The 20375-nt window shown below is 37.2% G+C and overlaps 2 protein-coding genes across 2 annotated transcripts in view; one reads left to right on the top strand and one right to left on the bottom strand.

The window, feature by feature from the left end:
* The window catches only part of LHCGR (luteinizing hormone/choriogonadotropin receptor), a gene marked incomplete at its 5' end in the record, with an annotated part of 54445 nt that extends 47462 nt beyond the window's left edge, over positions 1-6983 (top strand). Inside the window, 2 exons of the mRNA XM_029938509.1 lie at positions 242-322; positions 5628-6983. Coding sequence (XP_029794369.1) covers positions 242-322; positions 5628-6780 — 1234 coding nt within the window. The remainder of the gene's footprint in view (positions 1-241; positions 323-5627) is intronic.
* A 7514-nt stretch (positions 6984-14497) lies between these two features.
* Positions 14498-20375, bottom strand: part of GTF2A1L (general transcription factor IIA subunit 1 like) — a 41159-nt gene continuing 35281 nt past the window's right edge. Inside the window, exon 9 of the mRNA XM_029937325.1 lies at positions 14498-14747. Coding sequence (XP_029793185.1) covers positions 14640-14747 — 108 coding nt within the window. The 3' untranslated portion in view covers positions 14498-14639. The remainder of the gene's footprint in view (positions 14748-20375) is intronic.

The raw sequence follows: 20375 nt of genomic DNA, 5'->3' as shown, positions 1-20375 counted from the left end.
GACCAATTTAAGTTTTTTCATCTCTGGAGCCCACACAAAACACTTAGCATTCAGAAGCATTTTATCTAAGCTGGAAGCCTTTCCTCTCTCCCCGGGAAACGTTTCAGTCAGGACAATGGTGCAGAACACGACTGGTGTAATGGGCAAAGAATCTGGATGAACAAAGCATAAATAGACATGATCATGTTTAGTTTAAAGACCAAAGGCTCAACTGCTTTTTTCTAAACCTCTTTTCTTTCAGGCAGAATTTTTCATTTTCCCTTTTTGAAAACTTTTCCAAACAATGTGAAAGCACAGCAAGGAGACCAAATAATGAAACATTGTAAGTATTTGCATGCAAAGAAACTCAGGAAGCCACATCTCGTTCTGTGTGCACCTTATTATTATCAGTGCCAATACTTTCCTTTTGATAAAAGTCTTCCTTGGAGGCATGTTTGCAAAGCACTTTTTAATAGATTTAAAATGGGAATTTTTTCTTCACGAGTGGCATCCAGTTGAACAGACATCTCTGTTTAAAAAAAAGCTCTTTAAAAACTGTATCTACACATTCATTCCACAATTAAATTCTCTAAAGAAATTAAAATTTTTATTTGCAGGTATTTTGAGGTCACTTAGGGCTGGTTTAAATGATAGCTTCATTTTTAGGAATTTTCATTAGTCAGTGGTCAGCGTTCCACAAAGATTAACTGATTGCAAACATGGCTTCTAGAAGCAGTCACTTCCCTTCACAGAGATTCAGGCCACTTGACTACTATGGAGCTTAAAATTATTCAACCTCGATGCTATCACTAACACACACTGGATGGGCGATCCATTTCTATTCTATTGACTGACTTTTTTAACATTTTTCCTGGCTGCCTTGGCATTTCACATACCTTCAAATGTAAAACAGCATGCCTCAAAAGATCCTCCCAGCGTCCCTTGGCCACATGTACTGTGATTTAGAAGTTTTATTATCCCCCCGATGTGTCCTTCTGGCTGTTGCCCTTCTAAAACACCTTGCCATTCTCCATTCCCTCTTCTACATCTTTTTTTCTTTTCTCTTACTTTTTCCCCCATCAATCTGCAAGTTATATAGAGGCAGCAGGGTGGACGGACCTGGGGCTTTGGGGCTTCTCAGAGTTGGATGTGAATCCTTGGCAGTAATGTTCCTATAACACTGGGTATCCCTGGACAATACTTATCTTTTTTGAGACATTTTCCCTCATCTGCAAGGGATAGCAGAGATATCATTTGGCTTTAAGAGCCATGAAAGTGAAGGGAGTTGCTACAAAATGTGACAGCATCTGGGGTACATTAGAAATATCAAACTCTGTATCCTTTTTTCTTCATTTAGGTCTGACACCAACTGTCCTCCAGTGTTCCTTTTCCTCAGCCTCCCTGCTCTTGTCTGGATAGTCTGTCTGTCACCTTCCATGCAACTCTTTTGCAACCTATGGCTTTTTCCTCATCAACAGGAAACACTTTTGGCTGAAGTCGATGTAGCATCAAAGGGTAGGTTTTGGGGACAGGCGACTTGAGCCCACTCTCGATCATCCTGATCAGCCCAGGCCCAACCCTTCCCAAATAAGTCTACAGTCTTGAGTTTGCTATGCTAACACTGCTTTGAAACAAATCCCCTAATCTCCAGCATCCCCAAAACTATGTGAAACTATTACATAATCTAGGTAAAAAGTGTGCTCCCTGTGAAATCCCCTGCCCCCTTCCCACCACAGTGCTATTCCTAAATCCCTGGAATTTGGAAATTCTAGAGCCAGTCCCTTGTCTACTCTCCCCAAGATATCAGTGTCCGTGCTGTTATGGCTGGCCCCTTTGTTCTCCTACAGTCCCCGTCTCTCCTCCTGTCTTTGTTCATTGTGACTGGAGTGGCCCCTCCCTCCTCTGACTCAGTGTTGTAGGCCCATTTGAGTCCATTCATACCCTTCAGTACTAAAGACAGCGCCCTGCTGGATTTTGTCAATAAGCAAACGCTTCCCTCAGGAGCTGTCCCAGGACACGAACATATGTAGCAGCAGGTAGGTATTTGATCTGAAGACAAATCACCAAGGAGAAAAATTGCTAGACATATGCTCAGTAGGGCAAAAAAAAAAAAAGAAAAGAAAAGAAAGGACAAAGGACCAGAAGAATGAAAGACAGAACATGTTTGACCTCTGACAGAAATTTATTCAGAAATCATGGCAGAATTTTTATAAGCTTTGAATTAGTGCTTCTGAAGTAGTTTTATTAGCAGCAGCTAAAGTAGTTTTGATCAGGGGAGAGCAGCAAGGGAAATAAAGTAGAAGTAGTTGGAAAGTTTTCACCGGACTTAATAAAGGCTAGTATTTTGGAGGAATCCTTCAGGGAACTTGCTTAAAACACAAATTCCTGGGCTCACAGAGAATTTGATCCAGGGTTTGCAGTAAAGCCAGCCAGGAATCTGCATTTAACAAATAGCCTGTTGATTCTGATGGAAGTGGCCTAAGGACCACACTTTGAAAAACACTGACAGAGGGGTGCCTGGGTGGCTCAGTTGGTTAAGCATCCGTTTGGCTCAGGTCATGATCTCACAGTTAGTGGGTTTGAGCCCCACGTCGTCGGCTCTGTGCTGACAGCTAGCTCAGAGCCTGGAGCTTGTCTTCGGATTCTGTATCTCCCCCTCTCTCTGTTCATGCAGTCTCTAACTCTCAAAAATAAGGAAAAAACATTTTTAAAATGGAAAAAAAAGAAAAAGGAAAAACACTGACAGAGAGACAGTGACATACAGGAAAGACCTGTTCTTGGTGGATATAAAGACCTAGTGATGCCAGTAGAGCCTAATGCCGAGAGACATTAGGCTAATTACCTTCTTTAATCTTAGCTTCCTTACCAATAAAATGAGTTCAGTGAGACGTCTTGAAGAACAATTCTAAGACTAGGGTGTCTGGGTGGCTTAGTCAGTCAGTTAAGCATCTGACTTTGGCTCAGGTCATAATCTCGTGGTTCATGGGTTCGAGCCCTGCATTGGGCTCTGTGCTGACCGCTTGAGAACCTGGAGCCTGCTTCGGATTCTGTGTCTCCCTCTCTCTCTGCCTCTTCTCGTGCATGCTCGCTCGCTCTCAAAAATAAATATTGAAATTTTTTTAAAAGAACTTTTCTAATGCTAAGAAATAACCTGTTCTCTTACATCATTCTTTATAACCACACATCGCTTTAAAGATTAAAAACACAGATATTCTTTTAATGGGCATGAGATGAGGACAAATGTACCCATATTTAGTAATAAAGCAGGTGAACTTCCCTGCAATCTTCTGTGCGGAGCAACAACCCTTCGCTAGTTCCAAAGTGGTTTCTAAGAATTTCTAGCACCGTCTGGGAGTCCCAGATCATGGATTTCTTTTTATTCTTTTTTTAATCTATGTTATTTCCCTTCAGTAATTGTACTGCTCAAATATGTCATTTCATCCACTCACCTAACTAGGTTCACACTTTCTTGTTCAGAACAGGGAAAGCCAAGTTCTGAGAGTAAAGTACTCTTTTAATGTGTGAGGGACCCTAAGGTGAAATACTATTTGTAATGGCCCCGACAGAAAAATCATGCCCATTTCTCCAGCTAGCAAGATTCTATTAGCAGACTGTGAGCAAAGAGAGAATTTGTTGAGCCCACATGCATCATACTGTACACACTCATTGTCCCTCTATCTTTTCAATTCCTCTCAGAGCCAGGATCACCCTGGTTTATTCATTCCACAAGCATTTATTGAATGGATAGTCTGAGCCAAAACTGTGGGAGGCAATGAGAGTTCAGAAATAAATAAGACCTAGTCCCCTGCCTTCCAAGCTATCAAAGAATAGCTTCACCGACTATTAAAGAAGACACGCATCATCACACAGCAGCAGTACGGTTTGATAATTACAATAGAACTTAAGTGCAGCCATGGGAGAAAGAAGGGGTGATTAACTCTTTAGAGGTGTGGAATCAAGAAAGGCTTCACAGAAAAGCTCACTTTCGAAGATGAGGAGGAATTCATCAGAGAGATGAGAAGAAGGAAGAAGAAGAAACAGCGCATACAAAGACAGATGGGTGAAAGAGTAGATTCTGAGAGCCACAGGTCATTTCATGTAATCAAAAGGAAGGTTGCATAAGCGATCTGCAAGAGATAATTATTAGAATCCCTAACTTTTAGTGAGCATTTAATATGTGCCAGGCATTATTCTAAACATTCTATAGGTAGTAATGCATTTAATCCTTAGCACAACCCTACAGAAGGAAGTATGATTAGTATCTCTATTTGACAAATGAAGACCCCATGGCACGGAGATGGTAAGTAACCCTCCCACCCAGTTATACAGCCTGTAAAGACTGGAACCCAGTCTTGCTCCAGAGCCCATGTTCCAAATTGTACAGCCCTACTGCTTCTTGTAAATGAGACTGTAGAAGGAAGCAGAACCCAGATCATTTGAGGTCATCACAAGGAGTCTGGATTTGATCAGACAATGAGAACCTAGCAAAAGCTTGAATTAATAGATCTGTACTTAAGAAAGGCCATTCTATGGGGCGCCTGGGTGGCTCAGTCGGCTAAGTGTCCGACTTCAGCTCAGCTCATGATCTCATGGTCTGTGAGTTCGAGCCCTGTGTCAGGCTCTGTGCTGACAGCTCAGAGCCTAGAGCCTGGTTTAGATTCTGTGTCTCCCTCTCTCGCTACCCTCCTCCCTCCACTTGCACTCTGTCTCTCTCTCAAAAATAAACATTAAAAAACATTAACGAAAGTCCTCCTAGGAGAAACATCCAGACAGAGCAAGAGAGGAAAATTGGAGGAAAGATGCTAATGTAATTGTCCTAGAAGAGATGATGAAAATCTGAACTTAATAATTAGCTGTGGGTTTGGGAGGAAGAGGTTGGCAGAGTTGGGGATGCTCCTTCACTAGAGATGGAATCCCTCTTCAATCCACTCTCTGAATTTGACTCATACTCCTAAGGAGTATGTATTGTCACCATTTCTCCCTATTGTCCATGTCTGTAGTCAGCTTGTGCTCCTGGGTTTCTAGTAGTCCATCCTTGGTTTCCACTTCTTACCTGGGCTATTTGACTAGCCAGGAACCAATGTTCAAGCTAGTCTACCCACAGCTGATAACCTTGGGCAGTGTGAGCCCTCCAGTCCCCCTTGTGTTCTACTGAAGACATGTGGCTTGAGCAGTTTGGCAACTAAATGAGATAAATACCCAAGAAAATGCCAACGAAGGGTTCTTTTAGACACAGCAACCAGATACTATGTCTCTAAGTTTGTTTTCCAAAGGAAACTCATCCTTTGTAAATGGCTTCATTAAGTCTGTGCATCAGTACATGGATATATACATATATATGTATATATATTTATATTTATATATACACATACACACATATATCCATATATTGCTTTTCATTACCTGAAGAAATTCCTATATCAATTCAGAATTCTCAGATAATTTAACAAATTGTTTAATAATAATTTAACAAAAAATAATAATTTGTTAATACTTTACCAAATAAACCTAAGACTGAGGCTGTTGTTGCTTTGTTTCCTTTTGTTTCATAGGCTTTAAATAAACACTAAGGATGATTCAGTTTTTTAATACACAGAATCATAGAAAATCTCACAAGTTCACATTGAGACAAAATATTCTTCTTACAGTTATTCTGCCATCTTTGCGGAGAGTGAACTGAGTGCCTGGGATTATGACTATGGTTTCTGCTCACCCAAGACACTCCGATGTGCTCCCGAACCAGATGCTTTTAATCCCTGTGAAGATATTATGGGCTATGACTTCCTTAGGGTCCTGATTTGGCTGATTAATATCCTAGCCATCATGGGAAATATGACTGTCCTCTTTGTTCTCCTGACGAGTCGGTATAAGCTGACAGTGCCCCGTTTTCTCATGTGCAATCTCTCCTTTGCAGACTTTTGCATGGGGCTCTATCTGCTGCTCATTGCCTCAGTTGATTCCCAGACCAAAGGACAGTATTATAACCATGCCATAGACTGGCAGACAGGGAGTGGATGTAGTGCAGCTGGCTTTTTCACTGTATTTTCAAGTGAGCTTTCTGTCTACACCCTCACAGTTATCACACTAGAAAGATGGCACACTATCACCTATGCTGTTCAGCTGGACCAGAAGCTGCGTTTAAGACATGCCATTCCTATCATGGTTGGAGGATGGCTCTTTTCTACTCTCGTTGCCATGTTGCCCCTTGTGGGTGTCAGCAATTACATGAAAGTCAGCATTTGCCTCCCCATGGATGTGGAAACCACTCTCTCACAAGTCTACATATTAACCATCCTGATATTCAACGTGGTGGCCTTCATCATCATTTGTGCTTGCTACATTAAAATTTATTTTGCAGTTCAAAATCCAGAGCTGATGGCTACCAACAAAGATAAAAAGATTGCTAAGAAAATGGCGGTCCTCATCTTCACTGATTTCACCTGCATGGCACCTATTTCTTTTTTTGCCATCTCAGCTGCCTTCAAAGTGCCTCTTATCACAGTAACCAATTCTAAAGTTTTACTGGTTCTTTTTTATCCTGTCAATTCTTGTGCCAATCCATTTCTGTATGCGATTTTCACAAAGGCATTCCAAAGGGATTTCTTTCTGTTGCTGAGCAAATTCGGTTGCTGTAAACGTCGGGCTGAACTTTATAGAAGAAAGGATTTTTTGGCTTATACCTCCAACTGCAAAAATGGCTTCTCTGGATCGAATAAGTCTTCTCAGTCCACCCTGAAGTTGTCTACACTGCACTGTCAATATACAGCTGTCCCAGACAAGATTTGCTATAAAAAATGTTAACTGTTTTATCAGTAACCACATTAAGTTGTGCTTAAACATGTGAAAAATAATCTGTACCAGTAAGTTTAACATAAAGAGTTGGTTTTAGGAAATTATTTATTCTTGATCACACTGAGTAAAAAACAGATATCTACCTAGCTCCAAGTGTTGTCCATGACCATTGCCAATCTAAAAACTACTTGTTATTGGTACATGATGACACAAACTACAAAAATTGAGAATGTTTAGAAACATTTCTAGCAATTTTAACAGAATAATTTAATGTCTGTTGAACCTAGTGTTTTTGAATGAGGTGATATTTTACGTATCTTTGGTTTTTTTCTCATTTCATCTTTGTAGTAATTTTTATCACAATTTATAAAAATATTAGTCCTTAACAGATTTGAAATTTAAAATAACTGGTCCTTTTCCTCAGATAGTTTGAAAAAAAACACTCCAGAGATGCACTGTCCAATCTGGTAGCCCCTAGCCATACGCAGCTAAATTAAAACTAAAATGCAGTTTCTCCTATAAAATTTCTAGAAGAAAATATAGGCTGTAATTTCTTTGACATCAGCCTTAGCAATATTTTTCTAGATAGCCTCCTAAGGCAAGGGAAGCAAAAGAAAAAATATATGCAAATAATATATCTGATAAGGCATCAATATCCAAATATATATATAAAGAACTCATAAAACTCAACATCAAAAAATCAAATAATCTGATTTTAAAATGGGCAGAGAACCTGAATACACATTTTTCCAAAAAAGATATACAGATGGCCAACAGACACATGAATAGATGTTCAACATCATGAATCATCAGGGAAACGCAAATGAAAACCACAGTGGGATATCACCTAACACCTGCAAGAATGGCTAGATAGGAAATAACAGGTGTTGTTGAGGATGTTGAGAAAATGGAAACCTTGTCCCTTGTTGATAGGAAGGTAATTTGGTACAACTACTGTGGAAATAGTATAGGCGTTCCTCAAAAAATTCAAAATAGAAATCCCATTCAACCCAATAATTCAACTTCTAGGTATTTATTGCCCCCCCAAAAAACCCCAAAAACACTAACTTCAAAAGATATATGACCCCTTTGTTTACTGAAGCATTATTTACCACAGCCAAGCTGTAGAACCAACGCAAGCACCCACAGACAGATGGGTAAAAATGATTTGGAAAATACACACACACACACACACACACACACACACACACACACACACATACACACAGTGAAATACTACTCAGCCATAAAAAAGAATGAAGTGTTGTCATTCATGAATGGATGGACCATGAAGGTATTATGCTAAGTGAAATAAGTCATACAGAGAAAGAAATACTATCAGACTTCACTTACATGTAGAAACTAAAAATCAAAACAAACTAAAGAAACTTCCTTATAAATACAAAGAACAAATTGGTTGCTGCCAGAGGGGAGAAAGGTGGGAGGACAGACATAGGTCACAGGGATAGAAAAGTGCAGCACAGAGAACAGACTCAATAACTCTGTATGATGACAGATGGCGACTACACTTACCATGGTAAGCATTTTGTAATATATGTAACTGTCAAATCACTATAATTTACTCCTGAAATGAATATAATGTTATAGGATCAACTGCACTTCAATTAAAAATTTAAAAAAATTTTAAATACTTTGTGTGATACTATAATGGTGGATACATGTCATTATACATTTGTCCATATCCATAAAATGTATGCCAAGAGTGAACTCTTAGGTAAATTATGGACTCTGATGAGTCAAAAGAGGTTCATCAATTGTAGTGTATGTGCCACCCTTGTAGGGGATGTTGATAATGGGGGAGGCCATGTGTTGTATGGCGGGGGGAATGGGTATATGGGAAGTCTTGCTGTGAATCTAAAACTACTCTCAATAAATTTTATTAAAATTAAAATTTTTGACAGCAAAAAAAATAGAAATTAAAAAATAAGGTCAGTTGCAGACATCAGTACTCATCAGCCTATCTATACACTTCAGCATGGCCACTAACCAAGGCTAAGTATTTATTTACATTTTAGATAAGACTTACACATTAAAGTGGACAAATACCAAGCATACCACTTAACGAATTTTGAGAAGAGCGTACATCCATGTGACCCCAAACCTCTATGGAAACACAGAACACTATCACTGTCAGGTTTCCTCATGCCCCTTCTTCGTTAATCCCTCACTCCCACTCAGCCCAGAGGTAACAACGGTTCTGATTTTTCCTCAGAGATTAGTTTTGCCTGTTCTAGGACTTCATATTAAATGGAATCATACAGCATATACTCCTATGTAAGTCTTCTCTGAGCCAACACAATGTTTTTGCTCTTTATCCAGGCTGTTGTTTGACTAGTAGTTCAGTTCTTTTCATTGTTAAATAGTTCATTCCATTTCGTTGCCGAGTTATATGAATATAACACTGTTTTCCACTCTTCCACTGACGGGCATTTGGATTATTTCCAGTTTTTAGATCTCCTTTGACATTTTATTATATAAACATACAGTCATAACTAGACTATGTATTTAATCTGCCTTCAACCTTTATGTCATTGCGCAAAGTGATTCAAATAGATAAAAGATTTCATAAAATTTACAAAGTATCTCTTCTCTGTATGTTTTCACATCTCTGACTTTACTACTGTATAACTAGTTACTTCTCTTTACTCAGATGCAATCCTCTCTGGTAAACGAGTGTTCTAGAATCTCTCTCTGGTATGAGAGAATACTACTTAGTCGTGTATTATATACGTACACAATAAACTTTTTGATTAATTCATAAATCCAAGAACTAAAACAACTAAGTAAGCAAACAAGGAGAAAAACAAAAAAAACTAAAATATATCCTTGTGGAGAAACTACTTAAATTATGTCTCCTTAAATACTGTTTGACCAAGGCACTTGTACACATACTCTGAAAATAACTTTTATGGCCTTTTCCGCAAATATTTTTATTCTCTACATTGTAATTTAAGTGTCACCATAGACTTACAGTTTACCATCTCCCTCATCCTCGTGTCTTCTAAGACCCACCAGTTGTCCCTTTGAATTGTGTCCCACAATGACTCTTTATTTTGAATTCTTGCTGTCACATAGATACTTCAGGGCACTCCCCCTTACCTCAGAAGAGCTATCAAATCTCCCTCATTTTTATTCATACCCTATCTTTGCCATGACCACATTCTCATATCCACCGCTGATTAATCTTCCTAACCTCCTATTTCATCCTATTACTTGCCTGCCAAAGTCCCGAGCCGCTCATCAGTACCTATAAAGTTTTAGCTCCTATCCTAACATACAAAGAGCTCCTGAATCCATTCTCAGATCTGCTCACTTGGTCTTCTGCTGTTCTTCTGCAAGCAACACAGTGTCCCACCTGCCTTTCCCTAGCCATGCCCCATGCTTCTCCTTTCTGGCGCCCATGCCACTAGGGCCACCTGGAATGCCCTCTTCCTTACCTGCCCTACCTCTGCACCCTTTAAGACCCAGCCACAGGTTTATCTTCATTACCAAGCTGTCCTTAATTCATCCCCTCCCTAATCCACGGAATTTACGACACCTCCTTTACCTGAAATAAAGCAGGGCATAGACAATAAATAAGCGACTCAAAATGACATCTCTCTTTGGACTTGTTTACCCTTGCCAGCCCTCTCACTCCTTTGTCTTATTCAACACAGCTGGCTGTTACTATCTTTGCCCATCTATCTCTTATTTCCTCTATATTATAAATTTCTTCAGAGATACACTCATCTCTTTCACTTGTTTCTCCTACAATATCTATCCTAGTCTTCCATATATTAGGTGATCAGTCATTTATTCAGCTGATTTACTTTTATATCTAAAAAGTAAAGCAAATCCTTATGGAGAAGCATTTCCCTTATGAGATGGGTCTCATAGAAAGTATGTGTATTCTTAATCTGTGTAATCCTTCATAAATAAATTATAAAAACATCAAATTCTCCAGAAAATGTTTTTCTTCCCTGTGGGGGGGTTTTATACCATGTTAGAGATTATCATTGGCAGATTGCCAAATGACTAAGAAGCATTAATTAATCAAGACTAACTCATCTAAATTTAAAAAGTATGTTTAAAAGTTACTTGGTCCTCCATTCCTAGCATTTGCTGTACAGGACGTGGTTTTAGTTTCCTCAGAAATAAGTATTAAGTCCACATGTAAATTAAGAATCTTTAGGTCACAGAGATTTCAATAAATGTGTTCCTAATTGGAAATACTCTCTTCTTCAAAATGTGCAGTATTTTATTAATATTGAGTCTCTTCCTAAGAGTTATTACCATAGCCTTCCTATTTATAATTTAGCTTTCTAGTTATAAATCACAAAGTTCTCACATGGCATATTAGAGTATATCTACATGAAAACAGCATAATATTAACCTAATAACAGGAGTCAAAAGAAAATCCCCACTAAATTCCCCAGCTCACCACCCCAATTAACTGTTGCTATTCATTCTAAAGTTATTTATTTTTCTACACAACTATAATTACTGAAACTGAGTGCTTCGGCCAGAATTGGGACCTCACTGCCCCGTGTAGCTGAGCTGTGCAGATAATTATGTACATAAATTATAGCACATTGAGTAAAATAGGTAAAGAAGGTATTCCAGGCAAGGTCAGTTGGTCAGTCCTTAAAAGACTAACTACAAATTCAGCAAGACCTTCTTAGTCTGCAGGGAGAGGTGGAAAGTATGTAAGAAAGCACTGTAGGATGTGAGCATGAGAAAAAGTTTGAAATCGGAATTAGGATACATGATACTTTCACAAATTTCATTTAACACAGCAAACTGTAACCTCTATAATAGAAAAGGATGCAGGATGACATTTGCCAAGGCACTGTATTTACAATAACTTAGAACCTACCTTATAGAATTATGTTATAATATACAACAAGAAATGCTCAAGCTTAGACATAACAAGGTGCTTCTAAAAGTTAAAGTACTATTATATCAAAGCCAAACCCCAGATAAATACCACTTTCTAGGATTTATAGAATAATTTTTTCTTTAAAATGTACTAAATAGAATTTGTCTTGAGCTGAAAATATTTAATTTTTTTTTTAAGAGAGAGAGAACATGTGCGAGGTCGGGGAGGGGCAGACAGAGAGGCAGACAGAGGATCAGAAGCAGGCTCTGCACTGACAGTAGAGAGCCTCATGCAGGGCTTGAACTCACAAACTGCGAGATCATGACCCAAGCCTAAGTCCAACACTTAACCAACAGAGCCATCCAGGCACCCTGAAATATTTTTTTTAACTATGAGTCATGACTCATCAGTACATAATGAAATCAATTTAGTGAGTCAAGACCATCAATTTTTAATGCAATAGAACAAAATCAAATGGAAAATATAGGCAATCACCTGCTAAAGACAAGCATGATTTTCTGAGAGTTTTATTTAATTTGTATTTTGTGTGACTATGTACATGCAAACATATATGGTTAATTTCTTAGTGTAGATCCTGACCAAAAAAAATTTGAAAACCACTGATTTATACAACTTCTCAAAAAGTAGGATTTCTTCCTAGCATTATTTGAAACTAATGAAAAGGCACCAGGTCCAAAATAATTTAAAGAATCTCCTAGCAGTCATCACCAAAACTATCAGCATTTGTATTAGCATGCCAAGATTACTGTTGGCTTTGTTTTTTTGTTTTTTGTGGGGTTTTTTTGTAATAAGCTTACTTCTAAACTGAGTTTTTGCATTTAAAAGATCAGGGACATGAGGGCATGCAGAGACACAAATGAGACAACTGTGACTTTTTTCTCTAATGATAAAAAATAAAGAGGACCACCTAAATAAATAAAGAGGACCAATATAATAATAGTATTTGTGATATGCCATTTAAAAAAAATTGCTGAAGCAAAGTGAGATTTTAAAATCCACGTGGAAAAGAGGAAAGGAATTTTAAAAGCAACTGTTATTGCCTGTTCCAAACACTTAAATCAATACATTAAATCCCAATTCCCAAGGGAATGCACCTTGTCAATAAATTCCACGCTTAATTTGCGGTAAGGGTTTCCCAGGACAAGTACAGAATGAGGGGATGATGCTGGGAGGAGGAAAGCAAGAAGAACACCAGGAAGTACGCTCTTCAGTCCCGGATGCATACGTTTCAGGAATAAACACAAGTAAGTTCCCCCTTTTTGCCTCCCATGTAGAAGAGATGGACATTTCATGGTAGACAACATTCATGAAAAGAACCCATAGCTCCTGGAAGTTCTTAAGAACCAGACAAGGATCTGGGATAGCCGTGGTAACAGGGAAAGGGAGAAGCACTCTGAGGATAAAGAGGGCATCGCTGGAGAATCTGGTTAGAGGCGCAGCAGGAGTACTAACCAAATCCTCTTGCAGCTGCCAACTTTAGGCCAAAGACAGCACCCCACAAATGCTGTTCAAGAACCAGAAGAGATTAATACAGATTTTGAAAAGATCTGCCAGCAGCTGAGTCCCTTGGGTAGGAAAGGCCAAGTATTGGAATAAATGAAACTCTCCAAGTGGGGTTGCTTCTGAAAAAGAAATGAGGAACTCGCCCTGTGACCACCCAAACCCAAGTATCTAATCCTTGGGGAACATGCAGAGACTATTACCCACTCATCTTACTACTGGTTTTTGTAGGGGTTAGGGTCCCGGAGAACACCAATCAAGGCCAAAACGAGGATCGTAGAGACCATGTATTCTCCACTTGCTAAGAGAAGCAGAATGATGGGGAAAATGTGCCTTTGAGGAGTTTGACTCTACTACGGAAAAGAAAACTACAGAACAGCTTACTGGGATATTAATTTGCTTTGTTTTTACCGCTTTAGGAAAATGAGACCTATTTGTGTGTTGCACTTTGTATTCTCTCCCTGATTTTAAGATAGTTATATGGAAACCAATTTGACAATAAACTATTATTAAAAAAACAAAAAAAGAAGGTAGTTATCCAGGTCCAGGTCTTCCTGTGTCAAATGAGATTGCCTGACCAAAATAGAAGGTTCCTGAAGAGAACATCTCTTCTTGACTTTTACTTTGGAAAACCTACACTGAATGAGGGGATTCCCTGGAAGAGCAAAAAAAGAGAGATAGTGTCTTTCAGGGGGAAAGAGAATGCAAAGTGGTCTCCCACTGTTATGAAAAATGGAAAAATAGGCATAGAGGGAAAACCCACCATGACTACGACGACAGAAGTCTGAAGTTTCAAGAATGGGAACTAACCATTTCCTCACAATTCTCAGGGAGATAGCAAAATATGATGAAAAATGGCCTAGCCACATGATAAGCTTAGAGAGGCTGATCCTTAACTCCAGGGATCCTGGCCTCAGCAAGGATTTCCATATTCAAGTATAATACAGGCTCAACAGAGACATCTGCTTCCAAGGGACCACTTGGGCTTACACAATCAGTGTATCACTAGTGTGAGGAGTGTGATGAGTGTAGACCAAAGACCCAGAGAAGCTTCTTGACTATCCCTCTCCTTACAAGACTCTCCAGGAACTGTTGTAACTTGGTTTAAGGAGAAATGGGAGGACACTGGCCCCATTCTTATAACTGATACCAACTTTCCCATGAAGGAGAATTGGAGTCTGATTTAAATTTTACTTTAACATTAAATAAATGTGAAACTTCTTCATGCTCCATCATGTCTGATTCATCTGTGATTCATAATGGCATAGATAATGAGGGCTTAAAAAAGGAGACTCCATTAAAACAAATGAAATATAAAATTGCATCTTTGTATCTGCATCTGAATTATAATTTTATTAAATTCTATAAAGTGAACTAAAAATTTGAGTAGCTCAGTACTGGATTATATTTAAAATAAAAATAAGTTTGACGTCCTATTGATGTTTATGGTGTATTGAGTTCCTAGGTTTTACCACTCTGCATCACCAATGGCTTTTGCAAACACATAGTCTCTCCCTCCAAAACACATAACACCATCTTTCAAATAGAATTTCCATTTGTTCTTGCTTCGATGAATCTGGAGGGAGAAAAACAGTCTAAATTAATTCATTTTACAAATTAAAGGATCATTTCCAATACTTTGCACATATGGGATTGTTCTGACCCTAAACGGAAGTTCTTTCAACATAAGACCTCCTCAAGATAGTATTGATTCATTCAGCAAATATTCAGATCCCTATGTGTCTATCAGACATTGTTTAAGGCACTGTAGATATCAGTTTTAAAAAAAGAAAAACATACACATGGTCAAAAAATTCATATTTTTTATATATAACTTTGTAAAAACTGGGAAAATTCCTACCTTTGAATAGTTTACACTTTAGTAAGGATGGGCAAACAAACCTAATAAATATGTAAATTATAAAGAATATTAAAAGACGTTAAGTGCTATGAAAAATAGAGCGGGACAAGGAAAACCACAAATACAGAGGCGGGTTACAATGTAGATAAGAAACCAGGGTGGGTCTGACTTCTGAGGTAACATTTGAGCAAAGACTTAAAGAAGGTAAAGGATAAAGCCAGGAAGATATTGACTAGAGAGCATTCCAGACAAAGGGAACAAAAGCACAAAAGCCCTGAGAAGGGAGAGGCCTGGACTGATCGAGAACGGCAAAGAGTTCCGGATATCTACAAAGGAATAAACAGAAAGGATGTAGTTTAATATTATCAGGAATGAAAAAAGCGGACTTTCATTTTGAAGGAGGAAGTCACAGTAAAGCACTGAGCAAGGTCAAAAGATACAGCTTATGATCTCTCAGATTCTACTGGCAGTTCCTTGGATTTAATAAATTAGTCTAGATACAGACAAAATAAAAACTAGAAAATCCTACCACCTCAAGAGGTAAGAAATCATAAAATCACTGTTACCTCTGGGTAAACCACAAGTGACTATTTAAAACCCTCAGAAATGTATGATCTGAAATCAAGGGTAAAAATTAAACCTATATGTTTACAGCAAAGTCAAATCAAAGAAGAAAATCCTGTGACCGGCATTCAAATGTATTTTGTGAAGCATAAGAAAATACAAATGGTAAACCCCTATTTGTGTGGGGAAAGAAGTCCTATTAAATGGTAAATTTCTTCTCTGGGTTTGACTCCCAAATTTATACTAGAAAATATCTCTAAAAGTCACTGGGAACCCAAAAGTGACACAGAATCCTGGACTCAGCACAGGTAATAATATCTCTCCAGAACCAGGAGAACAGTAGCAGTAGCAAAAACTCATTCTAGTAACTTAATTCTAGAAATAGTACATTTATTCTAGAAATGCAACAATGGTTCAATACTAGGAATTTATTAATATAATGACTGTATTACCAGACCTACAGAGATAAATCATGTAATAATCTTCAATGACACTGACAAAGTATTTGATAAATGAATGCAGTTTAGATTTTAAGAATCAAATACTGCATCCTACACACACCCCTACACCTCAGCATAAGAGCTGTCTTAGTGGTTAGTGGGGAACCCTAAAAGCAATCCCACTAAAATCCCCCAGACAAGGATCACCCAAGTTTTTACTCCAGAAGTCCTAGCTAATACAATTAGATTAAGAGGAAAGTACAATGGGCACTACCCAATGCATGTAAACAAGAAGAAAGAAGCAGAAATATAAAAATTGGAAAAGATAAAAAAGATTTGCAGATGCAATGACTGCATGTCTGAAAAACCTACAATCATCAATTTAAAAAATACTAAATAAGACTTCAGTATTCATACAAAATTAATATACATTTATTCATAGCCTTCATGCATATAAGCATTGTGCAGAAGATACAGAGAAAGAAGCCTTTAACTGTAACAACAAAAGAGATAAAATAGCTAAGAATAAATTTTTAAATTATTTGATCTACTGGCATCATTCACTACTCTCTCCTCTTTGAAATATTTTCTTCACTTGGCTTCATAGAGAAGTACTAACTTTACCAGACATTAAAAACCTTAATAATTAAATCAAGGTAGTATAAACCAATGCACAAACCAATGGGACAAAACAGAAAATCAAGTAATAGACCCAAATATATAGAACAATTTGGTAGATTATAAAGGAAACTTTTTTTCTTTATCAGTGTGCACAAAATAGACTTTTCAGTGAGTGGTATTAGGAAAATCGAGTAGCCACCTGGGAAAAACTGTCAGAATCATATGTTACATTGTGGTCCAAGATAAACACCAAATCAAACAACTTATATTTTGGGAAAGAAATCAAAGAAATACTATAAGAAAACATGAGTTAATCTCTTTAAAATCTTAAGGTAAGAAAGAACTTTGTATTATGACTCAAAATCAGAAGCCATAAAAATTAAGGTTGACAAATACAACGTCTGTATGAAAGAAAGAAAAAGCACTGAAAGCAAACATCTAAGGAAAAGTATTTCTGCATATGCCAAGAGCCAATCTTTCCCAAATGATATAGAGCTATTAGAAATCAACAAATAGATCAATAATCCTTTTTTTAAAAAAATAGATAAATGTTACAAACCAGCAGTTCACATAAAAGTAAATATAAATGGCTCTTAAAAACAGAAGTTAACATTTTCACCAAGACATCATTTTTCACTTTTCATAAGAGCAAAGATCCAAATATATTAGTACACTCTATCAGCAAGGCTCTAAGAAAAGTAGCACTCTCAAACATTGGAATGGGAGAATATACTGGAATATAGTCTAGAAAAGCAATTTAGCAATATCTAACCAATTTTTACACTTGCCCTTTGACCCAGTAATCCTGCTTCGGGGTATTTTATTTTTAGTAATCTCCACATCTAATGTGGGACTTGAACTTGCAACCCCAAGATCGAGAGTCACATGCTTTATGACTGAGTCTGCCAGGTACCTGGCTGGGAACTTTTTTTTAAATAGGTATAACTGCACACAGAGGAGATGTGTTATGGATGTGATCATTCAATAGCAAATGACTGAAAAATAACTCAAATAGTCATCAGTTGGGGATTGGTAAAATAAATTTTAATAATTCTGCAGTAGTACATTATATAATAGCTATAAAAATATTAGCACAAAGATCTCCAAGATATATTGTTAATGTCTTAAAAGACAAGGTGTAGAATACAGTGTTGTCTAGGCTATCTCTTAGGCTTGTAAATGGATAAAAAGACCCTGTAAATATATTAAGAAACTAATGGATCTGGTTACTTTTTTACACTCAAAGAAGGGACAAGAAACTACTGGTAGGAAGCACAAGTGGGGAAGGGTAAGAACCAGACTTCACAGGATACCTGTTACAGTGTTTTGATTGTTTAACAGACGTGTATGCGGTATCTATTCAAAAATGAAGCATATATATGTAAAGAAAACATACTATGTTACGTACTTAGCAATTATTCAGTGCACCAGCATCTAACAGACAAGGCCAGCTATAAACTAAAATTTTCTATACTGTTACATGAAGATAAAAACATATTCAAATGGTTTTACAATGCAGGATAGTGTCCTATTTATGGCATAGAACACTCTCATCTATAGTAAAAGGTTTCATTTCACCATTAATCTTCCCAATAATATCATAACTTTAAACTTTATATTCATCTTAGTCATTCTCTAAGTCTCTGAAATAACATGACTGTGTTCTTTAATTTTCACTCAGCATGGTGACCAACAACCTTCATTTAACCCTTTTTCATGACACATCTTAATATTTTCAAAGTTTTTCCCCAATTGTTAACTTATAAATTTTAAAAATAAATTCCATATGGTAGTCAAAGCCAGATAGAATGTACTAAAAACAAAACAAAACAAAAACAGCACTTCCCAAAGTTTAATAAGCATGCAAATCATCTCAGGGTCTTGTTAAAATGAACATTCTGATCCAGTACTCTGGAATAAGACTCAAAATCCTACATTTGACAAACTGATATTACTGGTCTTCAAAACACACTGAATAGTAAAGCTCTTAAAAGACTACTGAAAGGTCTTTCAATTTACTTGAGTTTGGTTATATTAAATACTACTTGAAACAAACCAACCAATGTCCAGAACTGGGAAGTTCTTCTTTCATAAAAATCCCTCCCATTCCGCTTTGACTTTATAGATACATTTTCTTTGCTAGATATCTTCTGACTTCATCAGTCCCTGTTAAGAACAATTCAATGTCCCCCCAATGCCATGGTTTAAGATATTTAGTACTGTTTTTAAAGCAATTGTCAATTAGAGAGGACTCTCAGACAACTAGGTTTGTTAGCACTGTACACCTCATAGCACTCCATCTGTCTACTCCACAAGTTGTCATAAGAAGTAAAAGACAATGTCGGAGAAAACACTTTGAAAAGTACAAAGCGCTGTGTAATTAATTACAAGCTATTTCCCTCAATGCAGTATAACAAAGGATACCATATCCATTATGGTCTAGAAAATTCTCTGACTCTATGGAATGCATACATAACTTAGTACCTTAGTGTTTTCTTCATGGAAAGCAATACATTGCTTATAAGAAACTAAAATAAGTTTCAAACTAAGAAACAGTCTCTTTTGTATTACCTATTTCTTCATATGCTTATGTTTACCAGCATCTAAATTGCCATTTTCTATCTATATAAAATGTTATAAGGGAGAAAACAATCTTATTTTTAGAGAAAAGGATTTATTTTTATAACAATTCAAAACACCATCCTCTATGTCTCCCGAGTATATTGGAATTGTTACTGAGAAAAAGGCAAAGATGTAATATGCATTAGTCATCAGGGAAATGCAAATCAAAAATCACAATAGGATACCACTTCACACCAACTAGGATAGCTAGAATCAAAGAGTCGGACGACAAGTGTTAGTGAGAATGGAGAGCAATCTAATCCGTCAATACACTGCTGGTGGGAATGGAAAATGGTAGAGTCACTTTGGAAAACGTCTGGTAATCCCTCAAACTACTACCATATAACCCAGAATTTCACTCCTAGGGATATACCAAGAAAAATGAAAATATATGTTCACACAAAAACTTGTATGTGAATGTTTAAAGCAGCATTCCTCATAATAGCCAAAAAATAGCAACAACCCAAATGTCCATCAACAGATCAATGGATAAACAAAATGTAGTATATCTATTCAATGGACTAGGGATCAGCAATAAAAAAAGAATGAAGACCTGTTACACACTACGACATGGATAAATCTTCAAACACTGTGTGAAGTAAAAGCAGCCAGTCACAAAAGACAAAAAACCACATATTATAGGATTCCTTTCATATGAAGCTCCAGGATAGGGAAATCTAAAGAGACAGAAAGCAGATTAGTGGTTTGTTAGGCCTGAGGTGGGGATTGGAGGAAACAGGGAAATATGGGGGTGAGAACTAACGGGAGCAGGGTTTCTTTCTGAGGAATTAAATGTTCTAAAATGGACTATGTTAATGGCCGCACATATCCATGCATATACAAAACCACTGAATTGTACACTTTAAATGTGTCTGTTGTACAGTATGTAAATTATATTTCAAAGCTGCTAAAAAAAGATGTAACTATGCAAGAATTAAAGACAAAAGCTGGCCATTCTACTACATAATCACAGAGTATTTAAAAAGAAGAAAAAGCAGTACTATATCTTAGTTGCTAAAGTTAAATTTCTTCTAACTGAACTTCTAGGTCTGAAAACTGACACACCTTCAGCTCTCTCTGTTGATCATTGTCTAAT

The sequence above is a fragment of the Suricata suricatta genome, chromosome 4 (assembly GCF_006229205.1).
Source record: "Suricata suricatta isolate VVHF042 chromosome 4, meerkat_22Aug2017_6uvM2_HiC, whole genome shotgun sequence".
Taxonomy (NCBI): domain Eukaryota; kingdom Metazoa; phylum Chordata; class Mammalia; order Carnivora; family Herpestidae; genus Suricata; species Suricata suricatta.
This window is presented reverse-complemented; position numbering and strand designations above follow the sequence as displayed.